Source organism: Pholcus phalangioides, unplaced genomic scaffold (genome assembly GCF_987345545.1).
Source record: "Pholcus phalangioides strain wild (caught in Gottingen) unplaced genomic scaffold, Ppha-v1.0 ptg000039l_1, whole genome shotgun sequence".
NCBI lineage: Eukaryota > Metazoa > Arthropoda > Arachnida > Araneae > Pholcidae > Pholcus > Pholcus phalangioides.
Window position 1 is genome coordinate 16296125 of NW_028301625.1, and position 12052 is coordinate 16308176.

General features: G+C 34.4%; 1 protein-coding gene across 1 annotated transcript in view; it reads right to left on the reverse strand.

Annotated features, from left to right (window-relative positions):
• The window catches only part of trio (trio Rho guanine nucleotide exchange factor), a 342911-nt gene that overhangs the window by 43418 nt on the left and 287441 nt on the right, over nucleotides 1–12052 (reverse strand). The window contains exons 42-43 of the mRNA XM_089254104.1: nucleotides 11219–11313; nucleotides 4065–4131 (exon numbers count right to left, since the gene is read on the reverse strand). Of these exons, the coding sequence (XP_089110230.1) occupies nucleotides 4065–4131; nucleotides 11219–11313 (162 nt within the window). The remainder of the gene's footprint in view (nucleotides 1–4064; nucleotides 4132–11218; nucleotides 11314–12052) is intronic.

Sequence of the window (12052 nt, forward strand, 5' to 3'; positions counted from 1 at the left end):
ATCCTAAATTATTTTCACTTTTTCAATTAAAAAAATAATGCATTATTTATAAACAGAAAGACAAGGCTTGATAAATCCCAGGTGCTAAGTCACCATGGCGACTGGAAAATAAGCATTGACACTTTAAATCTTCTATATGTCTAAGGCAGACACAAAATTTTCTGATTTCATGGCAGTGTGTCTTTCAATATAGAAAGAGCTTCACGAAGTCTTGGAAAAGGTGAATAAACATTATTCAGAGCTGTTCTTCTTGAGAAAAAAAAAAACCATACTTAGATTTTTAAAAATCTGGATGGTGCCTAAATTATTTTTCTCAAATTTTTTAGGCATCATGGAAGGAAATGTATCCAAAAATATCCTGATTCATCAAAAATAAAAGCTTCAGCTATGTAACCAAAACCATTGGGTTTTTTGTTTGCTTTTTTAATCTAACCAAAACTTTCAAGAACTGAAGTGACTTGCTTCTCTTTTTCTTGAATCCCTCACTTTAAATATTTTGAAGCATATTCCTTCTTCACTAAATTCAAAAATGCTAAAATACTAAAAAGAACAAGAATAATAATAAAAACAGGTACAGATATTTGATCTCAGCCTACAGAGGGACAATGTTACTCCCAAGAATCACTAATCTACTGACTCCATCGAAATGGTGGAAAATAATGGCCAAAATTTGAAAAAAAATAAAAATACAGTTCTTTTGTGTGTGAGCCAAGATTTTTGTGAGTATATAGCACTTTCAAATTCTTTGCCTGCTAGTTCAGTATCGATCGAGCATCTTTTTTCCAACCTTCAGGTTTGTTCGAAACAAGATCTGAAATAGATTAGGCAATAAAAAAAAGCTGGAAAAATAGGAAAGGGTTACCAGTTACTAAAAATACTTGTGAAGACTGGTAATGAAAGAACAGTTCTATAGATTGTACATATGTAATGTTCTTTTTTTTGGAGTAAAAAATTTTTGAGTAATCTCTTGTAGGAGTATACTGATGAAAATTGTTTTCATTAAAGTTTCACATTTTTCTACTGTTTCCAAGAAAAGAAAACACAGTCTTATATTAATTGTTGCTCCAAAAGATGCATTAGGTCTTATTTTCAAGAGATATATTTTTGTTTTTAATATAAAAAAAACAAATCTACAAATTTATGCTTCAATTTTTTGTGACTAATTTTCTGTAAAACCACTGGCTCCAGATCTCCCTAACAATACTGCTTTACTAGAATGAACACTCCTTCTTCATGTAGCTTGCTTGTACTGCATTGCTAAAGGTTAAATTCCTCATCTGCCACTGACAAAGAAAGAGTCCAAAGGTGTCATTCAAAAAATTATGAGAAAATTCAAATGGATTCATTTCACCCAGCAACAGATAAAAACAAAAATTAGCGGACTAATGCTATTGCAGACCTACCAACCTTCAAAAGTTAAAAATCATGCAATTTTTTCACAAAGATCTGGCAAGCATACTTTTGCATGTCATGTATTTGTCTCATTTTATTGCCATTTTATTGCCTACACACAGACGTGCCAACTTTTGGAATTCAGAAATATGGAGATTCTCCCGAGGGGGAAGGGTACACCCCACCCCCAATAACAAATATTGTGATTTTTTTTCTTGAATGTTTTTAATCAACTGAGAAAGAATGCAGCCCCTTCCCCAGGCAGGTCCTGGTTAGCCCCCAAGCAGAAAGAATTTAATCATCGTGGATACTATCAGTGATAGATAATTTTGTGTATATGAACTCTTAAAAGCAATTGTATATTTTCTTTTTGAAGACATTTGTTTCAGAAGAAACGAAAAAAAACTTCAAAATATATGGCTGCTGATGAAAAAAGTTCTGGTGGTATTACATATCACGTGGTGTACAATCAATCTCTCTCTGTTAATGTGTTTGCCACATGGTTGTTGATAGAATACAATAATAGTCATAGAGGGATGTTGGCAACCAAGACCACCCCTGATAAATGGTTGTCGATAAATGCTAAGTAAACAAAGCCACATCATTGCTAATTCACTCAAATGTGGCCAACAAGAAATTTTTTGATGACTACTTGACAGAAGTGACTTCTTCAATCAAGTAGGTAGGTTCCACGAACCATGGCCATCCTCAATAGGTGTTTTTCCCAACAGCGACAGTAGTCATTGATGTCAGAACATCATGAAAGCTCAGGAAAAATTTCAAAAATTGCAATCTAAAAGAAATCGAAAAAAAATTTTTCTTCCAAATCTTATTTTCTGCTGAGAATTTATGTGTATAAAAAAAAATTCCCTCTTCCCTCAGAAGAACATAGTAAGGTTTTTTTTTTGTTTTTTTTGCAGTTTGGTGCACTTGCGCACTAAAAAGGGTTATTATAAGGTCAATGACTTGCAAAACTTGTGCATCCGCTTATACGATCACTAGCCAAATTAAATCTTTTTTTTTAATGTTCTCATGGTCTCGGACCCAGCTCGGGACACTGTATACATTGTTTATGCCTCTGCATGCCCTAAAATACAGAAGACAATCGAATGTTGTAAACTATTGGGTAGTATCTGAATCACCAAACCTAGAATAGGTCTATGTCAACTGCTTTGTAATGCAAACTTTTATTTCTCCTATAAACAAAAATAAATGCAAAATTATTTTTTCCATCCATAGACAGTTTTCAATGACTACTCTACTTGTTGAACCCTCCAACTAAACAAATGAAAAATTAATAAACCAAATGGCCCATATATGCCACCCCAAATAACCTTGAAAACAATACAATTTCTGCTTTGGCAGAATCATTATTTGTAATCTACAACATTTGTACCATTTAGCAATATATCGATGATTCCCTGCTCAATTAAAATCAATTACACAAATTTTGTAGATAGGATTTGTTACAAAAGTAGGATAAGTAGGACAAAAATAGAAAGTAGGAAAAAACTGAGAAAATAGGTAAAAAGTAGGACATTTTAGGTAAAATAGGAAAAGGCAAGTGGGAGCCCTGTATTTATGTTCTAAATCAGAAGAAGTGAGAAAATGACTTGGAAGAATATTTACGATTAATATTTTTTTCCCTAAATTTGTAGGTATGACTCCTGCTGAAATCTTGAGTCTCAGAAATTTGGCTATTCAAATTTTTCATTCAGGGAGAAAAAGTTTGGGAAATAGCCATATGTTTAGCAAATTAGCACTCGTTATTTAGCCTAAATCGTGATTTAACACTCAATTATTTGCGACATTGGCAATTTAACACTTCCTATTTGGCAGCATTGGAAAATAAATTGTTACTTGGCAGAATAGTTTTTACTAAAAAAAATTGAAATTCAGGTTTTTAACCCAATTTGATTTTAAAAAATCTGCCTTCTCTTATTTTGTTGACCTTTTCCTCATTTCGTTACTTTTCCGGGATTTCATCACTTTTCCATGATCATAGACACCCTGAATTGACAGACAGCTTTTACGTTGCAGCTCCTGATGGTGAAAACGAATGTCATTGTTGCTTTTCCATTGGGATAATACGTTCTTTCGCAAAATTTTCCATTCTGTTGAAGGATACACAAATTTTTCATTAAGTACAGCCAGTCAGAGAACATTGATGACATTCAAAAAATAATTATTGTAAGGAACGCATAAATTGAAGGAGTCAACTTTTTTTTGGGGAAAAAATAGCTGGAAACTGCGATTGAAGGGGGTTTTCTTTTGTTCTGCAGATGAGAGGCAATTTGCGTAGTTTGACTCCATTTTATATGCTATCAGAAGCCTAAGCGTGAAATTCTGGGGATGGGGAATTAATCTAATTCTATTTGCGGCCCCAAGAAATCAAATTGCAGGGAGGACAAATGACGTCATCGAAAAGTCAACTTCTATTGTGACACAATTTCAAAGATTCTTAGGGGAAAAGTTTGTTTTTGGCGCAAGATGGTGCAGAATTGAAGAATTTTGCCATTTTTGTAGCAGAATGTAGCAAATGTCAGAAATTGTAGCAGTTTGTAGCAATTGTAGATTTTCCACCCCGTATGTTTTGAAAGTCAATGGTTAGAGATATCCTCTGTGCAAACAATTTGGGACAGCCTGTATAGTTATCAAACAGTTGCACTTACTTCTACCAAGCATGCCAGATCTTTCACATATTTTTTTTCAGCATCAATCAGTTCTTGAATGATGTTTCTAAAATATAAAAAATAATAATCTGATACATAGATATATTTAAGAAAAATTAAACATATTTTTATACAATCTAAAATTTGATTTATTTTGCCAAAAAAAAGGTTTACACAATATTGGTTCAGGGTTCTATCACATATGCAAGTATGCCAACGCATCAGCACGAAGCCTCTAAGCAGCAATGAATGTTGAGCTATACCATGGGGGTGGTATTGTAAAGCCAACATTTACTATTATTATCCATAGTTCATACTCTTTGGAAGTAAGAAACTTCAAGGATTATTCAAGCGCTTTTCCAGGTGAAATTTTAATACTCAAGGACATTCATATCGCAGTTGATAAAAATCGAGATTTTTCAAGAAAAATGAAATAACTTGGATTTTTTAAATTTATATTACCCAGTTACTCATTTTTCATTCTGAAATACAAATTAAAAGTATATAATTTTTTAAAACAATTATATTTCTCATTTCAACTTGTAGACAATGTCAAGTTCTAAATGTCTTGCTTTTGAAAAAAGCTATTGTAGTTTAAAATGCAAATGACATTTAAGCAGGAATTATTTTATGTTTGAAACAGTATTGAAATTTGCTTTCGATAAAAAAGTTAGAAAGCATGTAATCTAGGGTGACTATATGACCTGTATTTCCTGGGACATTCACATATTTCATTTAATTTTTGCCATCTACACTTATCATGAAAATGTCCCATTAATTTTCCAGATATTTTCAACAAAGCCTATCGAAATCTTGGTTGTTTACTGAATTTAAGTATTAAAATTATTTTCCCAATCCTATGAATTATATTATGATAATTATGACTTTAAATATTGTAATGTTAACGTTACTCCCCCCCACCCCCATAGAATTAATTTAAATCTACTGCTTCAATGCAATGGTGCTTTATTTTCTGTCTCTTTTCTTTTTTTTTTTTTGGCAATTTTAACAATAATTGGTAGCTTTGCTTACCTCTGGCATCATTTTTGGTGACAATGGGCAATTTTCCGTATTTTTGTCGAGGATATATGTCAGTCCACATATACAGGCAAGTGTTCTGTTAATGGACCAATAAACCCAGAGGGTTGTTAGTAGACATCAAGAGGAACAAAAATTGCAATGGAACATGGTGTCGCAAACCATGTTGAGAGGGTGAAAATCGCAAACAACACATGCAGGTTTCGATGTCATGACAAAAAATACAATAACAACAAAAAGATTTATTTGATTAATTATTACAAGAGTTGTTGGAAGTGGCGGCCGCTGATGTCATTGCACAGTGTACAATGATGTAAAAACGATTCTCGGACGCGCTCAAAGATAGCAGGTATGCTTTTGATGTCTGCCGCGATGACAATCAGCGCTATGAGATCCTCTGGTGTGTCCACAGGCATCGCATAAATGAGTGATTTAAGGTGACCCCATAGGAAAAAGTCATACGGATTGAGATTGTGCGGTTTCCCTGCATCACGGCATGCTGGGTGGAAATGATGAGTGAGCCTACGAACGCATTCAGCGATCAACTGACATCCACCTTTTGTCTCCTGTGGACTCAGTGACTGCATGTGTTTTTTGCAATTTTCACCCTTTCATCGTGGTTTGCTACACCATGTTCCACAGGCACAACCCTCTGAGAATTTGTCAATTCATTAACAAAACACCCTGTATGCAACTGACATCCATTAATTCAATAGTTCAAAATACTTTTAAACAATATCTTAACCAGTCAACTGTCCAATTAATTTCTCAGAGCGTTACCTGCAGTGCCCACTTTTTTTTGAAGATGCACATGCTTTTTCCCTTTTTTTTCCTTTTCTTGGAAGTTTGAAATATTAAAATATTTTTTTATAGCTCCAATGTGTCGAGACGTAATATGACATTTCAAAAGTGGGGGGGGGGGGGGGTCATAATGTCCTGTGACTAAAAGAAATGGTGTTGACGGATTTATGTGGAATCATAGTAGTTGAACCTTTGCTAAAAGATATATGAGTAATATAACTGATGCATCTTTGCAAGGGAGTTGGAAATTGAAACAAAAGCGATGGGGATGCAGCTTTCCAAAACATGACAAAGATAATAGTAATAATCTCAGACCTTGAAATATAATTGTCAACTCCATCTAGTGATGAGATAATAAAGTAGAAGGATGGCTGTACAGAGATGGCAGCACATGTATGACAAATTATTTCGTCATATCTATGTGAAAAAGACTGAAAAGTCGGTGCGTCTGCAAATGCCATTGTAGGCACCACCATTACATATGGCAGCGACGGCAATTGCATTCGTAACCACTTGACTGGTTAAGCACTGTGTTTTATCAAGACCAACTGCTGAACACCAGCTATATAGCAGCTGGTGTTGGTTTTACAGCCAGATTTTAGGCAACACCTTTTTAAGCATAGAAATACCTCGAGTATAATGACTAGAGCGCGGATTATATGCAAATGCATATGTGCATATGCATTTGCATATTTTGGCCTTTTTTATAGCATTAATGCATAAAATCAAAGAATTTCCATTATAAGTGCACATTTTTGAAGGTTTACTTAAGCTCACTCAATTTTTTTTTTATAATTTTCCAAATAAATATTGTTCATAATATTTTCATAACATCGATTTTTTTTCCCCGTATGTGAAATTTAGTGAATTAATGCATATTTATAAGGTATTTTACGACTCCTGTTTCATTGTAAGGCTATTTCTAGAGATGTGTCAAAATGTTAATTTTGTTTTTAGAAATAGCGTCGAAATTCTTTTATTACTGCTATTTTCGTTATTGAGCAGCTACAACAAACTGAAAACTAAAAAAATGCCTGAATAAAAAATATGTAGAAGTTATTTGCATATGCTGTATACATATGAGGGGATATTTTTTGGTAAAAATGAAATACATATGCACTAATAGAAAACATGTATTTTAAAAACACATTCGCTTTTTTTTGCATGGTGTATTTTTTAATGCATATTTTCTCTTTTTTTACACATATTTCGGAATTTTGACTTTTTCAAGATTTCTAATGCATATCCTGGGGTGTTTAATGCATATTTTGGAATTTTCAGTGCACATTTTGTATTTTAAGTGCTTATTTTTGCATTTATAAGTATTTATTTTTGCATTTATAAGTGCATATTTTTGCATTTATAAGTGCATATTTTTGCATTTTTAAGTGCATATTTGCATATTTTTAGAGCATATTTTGCCACTTTTTTAGTGCATATAATCTGAGCTCTAATAATGACCATATGTCCTGTTTTGAACATAGTCTCATAATCATTGTATGATTATTGTTCTGTACATTTTTACCCCAGTGGAATATGGTTTAAATGGGGATTTAGTTGAAGGAGGATAAAAATTGATGGAAGAAATTCACAAAAAAAAAATTTCAAGCGCTTGAAAATGATTATTTTTTTCAAGGACTGCAATGATTTTACAAGGACTTCTAAAGACTTGACAATGAACTTTTTTTTCAAGGACTGTACACGAACCCTGTTATCATAGTCCATTAAAAAAATCACAAAAAAATAATTCAACTTTTTTCTATGTAAAAGAAAAATATAAAAATCGAAAGTTTATTTAAATACAACACCCCCATAGACATTGAAGCCTAGTGATAAGTTTCTGTGCTTTAGTGGTACTAGATAAATGTGGCAAAAAATTTGTAATTTGAAATTTGTCCTCGCCCATTGGAATCCTCTGTTGACTGGTACTTGACCCTTTGAAGGGTGGTCCAATTTTTTTTTTATTTGTGTCTCTTCTTCTGTACAGGCAGGTCTGGTGCCCCGGATCAGAGGGAGAGCAAATTTCACTCTCTAACTTATCCTTCAACATTATGAGGGGGCACCAAAATGCATACGTGCCCCAGCTGACCAAGCATCTAGTTGCAGCCCTGTGCGCGTGTACAGGGGAGGGTGGACAAGCGGGCTGTAGCTAAGAGAGGCAAATTTCTGGAATTGGTGGTTGAGAAAATTAAACTAGAATGAGTAAAGAACAGCAAAATTTGTACAGCGTACAGCTCACTTGGAAGCAAAATCATGAATCCGCCTCTGAACATTTATTCCAGAGACAATACTTGATGTTTTTAATTTTTTATTGACTTTATTCCCAGCAAACCTAAATAAATTATAAAAATATTACAAAAGTACTTCTGTAAACAATGAATGCTTTTATTGCTTCAACTTTTTAGGAACGAAGACTTTACTCTGCTTGAAATGAATAAAATATTACTGATTGCACTATAAATGCAATTATTAGTTTACGCCGTAAATAAAATATACATGCTAGACATCGAATTTTCAATTAGTGTATACAGTTCTCCTTCAGAGCAGAGATAAAATATTTACCAGAAAAGAGTGAAAAAAATGTGAAGAAAGGAGTAAAATAAAAAAAAGGATAGGATCGGCAAAAGACCTAATACAATCAGCATATGCCATTCCGAGACGATAGCAGACACGTCTGTCGCGATCTGGAAGTACAAAGGAATCAACCTCACAAAGAAGCCTTGATGTCCTACTGCGTGTACGGGGGGGAAAGGAAAAGGTTTTCTGTCAACTCCTTTGAACTTCCCCGCCAGTCGCTTAAGCTAAAAAATACTACCGTTAAGTTAAATACCTAAAAGATGTTGTGAATTATACAACAGATCTTATTGTTCCCAGCTAGTCTGGTTGAAATGCTTTTAACAAAGTCTCAATTTTTCTAATAAAAATAGTTTTGCATTTCAGCTCAGACAAGCGGTTACCACTCCTGATAGGTTTCTGAATTGCGAAACCCAGAGAGGTTTAAGGATATACTGACTGCTGATGGCAATTCTTCTCCACCTTCCAACATTTGTGGTGTGATCATCTTGCTGTTCATCAAACTTTTAGAAATCTTCTAGTGGAAGCAGACTGCCGTTGACCTGAACTTCGGGACTGTGTTCCTTGCTCCGTTCCTTCATCTTGGTTAGACTTGTGCCGTGTCTACTACATGAACTTAGAGTTCCTGGGTTTTCAAGAAGAGATTGGATTCTCGGCTGATAATGGACTGTCACGAATGAGACAACAGTTTGACTGTGTGTGTGAACTAAATATTTGAACGGAGATCTCAATGAAATATTTTGTCTTGAATGGAAATTAACTAAAGTTTAAGTTGTAAAAGTAATGTGTTAAAATATTTAACAAATAAAGTAATTGAGGTTAACAAAAACTTGTTTGTATTTCCTTCTTGTTGTCTGCTTTAACTAAGGATATTTTGAACCGGTCATGTAACCCATCAAGGGAGATTACACTTGACATTCAACTTCACTCCTAATTGTACTCAGCTGCAGTATCGCCTGGTTGATTCAACTTGGGGAATCGGTGTGTCTTGGCCATGGAACATAGCTTTCCAATCCTCTACATTCCTGAATTCCAATTAAAAGGCAGCTTCTTCATGTAAAGCTTCCTGAGGTAGACAAATAGTCAGCAGGAATTCATTAGCTGACATTGAATACTCAGATGTAATCAATGACTACCAGCAATGGAAATATAGACTAGCGACATGTGGTCGTATAATATCATTCTAAATTTGCAAAAAAAAAAACAATTTATTGCACTGGACTTCCAGAAAAAAATTTCAGCAAATTAACAGCATTGCGTGAATCAGCATTGAAATGTGAATTTTTACTGCAGAAGATTTCCAGTCAGCTGAGGGCTTGTTGTGGAACAATGCAAAACATTCTGCTTTGGAGCAGAATGGAGCTTTGGAGAAGCAAAATTCAGGATTTGGAGCAGTTTTGGAGCAGCAAATTGAGGATTCTGAGCAGTTTTGGAGCAGCAAATTGAGGATTCTGAGCAGTTTTGGAGCAGCAAAATATAGGATTCGGAGCAGATATTTATAAATTGGAGCAGCAAAATTAACAAAAATATTTTCGTTAACCCTCACTCCTTTTCAAAATAAAACAACTGCACTGTCTTTTGTTATGAAACATCTTTTGATCAGTTTTTGGTGTTTCAGGATTTTGATACCTTGTTTGAAAAAGCGGCTGTCATAAAATTTTTCGCACCAGTCTATTTAAGATGATTTTTGCTTACTGAGGGCACTATTTGCTGTCTGGAACAGCAGCCCTTCAAATGAGCTAAAGATTTTCTATAGTCTTTATATAGATATTATAAATTATTTTCTATATCAAGTTTTCAATTTTTTATACTCAGAAAGAAATTGTTGCAAAATGGGAGAGCATTTCGGAAGAATCAACACGATGGTTGGCGATTCAGCACTCATTATTTGGCGAGGTTGGCGATCTTACTCGTTATTTGGCGAGATTGATGATCTTACTCGTTATTTGGCGATTTAACATGCATTATTCGGCAACATTGGCAATTTAACGCTCGTTATTCGGCAAAGTTTCTAAATTAGCAATCGTAATTCGGCGTCATGCTCTTTTTACTCCGGGAATGAAAATTTTTATTCACGAAACATCGGGATTTGATGCAATGACGATCGACTACAGTAATTTCTGGCAACTTTTTTCCTGAAAACGGAAACTGATTCACATTTGCGCTTTAAAGCTGAAAGAACATTGTAAACCATCTTCAGTTGCACGATCACGGATATTATTGGGGTTTCGCGATGGAAAGCCTGATGATGGGCCGTTAGTTTAAATACGGCGATAGTTGAAGTACAGTAGAATAAAACACGTTCTTTTCGGAAAGGATCGTTTCGCGACAACCAGGAACAAACATTTTTTGACGTCTTTTCCGAAATTCCGGGCATACTGAAGCAAAATTCGCTATTTGGAGCAGAAAAATACGAAAATACCTTATTGGAGCAGGATGGCGCAAGATGTTAATTTTGGCACAGTGCGGCGCAATTGGCACAGAGTTCCCACCCCTGCTCTATTGCCTTACAAAATATATTCATGTTCAATTTTTTTTTGAGTGGCCCATAATAATTCCGCCAGATTTTTTTATATCTTTGTGCATGTTTAAATGAGAAAAATCAATGGAAATTTTTTTAAAACTTCTTGAACACCTTGGGACCCTTTCCTTGTAAAACAAATGCAAAGTGTTAGAAATGATGTGAGCGGTAATTAAAAAAGGAAATTAATAATATATATATAAAAGTAAATTCTACTTACTTTCGGTTCAGTAACGCTTCTCCACGTTCTTTATTTTCATCAAAACAGATAGCAGAAGCATTCCTTTCTTCTGATTGATTTTCAATATGATGTTCCTGAATAAAATATCAAAAAATGGTAAAAGGTGACAGAGTTAATAATTATTCATATAAACAAAAATATGAATTTTTTTTAATCCATTCCATACAGCATATAATGTGATTCATCTGAGAAAGCAGCCTTTTTCTAAACAAAAAAGGTCTAATTTTGATACGACCTTGCAAAATGAAGCTGTTGTACTTAAGAAATTTAGTTACTATGGGTACAATGACTATTTATCTGCTTTAGAGAACCATACCCAGCAGGATTCACTACACTGACGTTTTATACAAAAGCCTGGTAGCTCTCTTGTTCGTTTGAACAGTAGATTGTACACGCATGGTATGTCAGTTGACCTTCATGCAATTTCGCAGCCAAGGATCACATCTTGCATTGAGGAGACACTGTGCTCTGGTATATTTATATCAGTTGATCACAAAAGGTGACATTTGTCATACTTGAACACCAACATAGAAACAATTCATAAATTGCCTAATTTCAGATAAACTGTGATGCTTGGCTAATCTTAGCTGATCAATGGCCTCCACGGCAAGGGCATCAACAACCTTCAATGTGACTGCCGTTCTTGTGGACTACACTTTCTCTCTGCACAACATCCAAGGTTGCTGCTAGTATCAGCAATAAACTCCTGTGTGCTATAGATATTCAGCTGCAAAGTGTGTAATTATCTGTTTTAACACACCTGACTCAAACTTCAAAATCATGTCTTCCAAAGCGTTAACTGATAGAGGATCT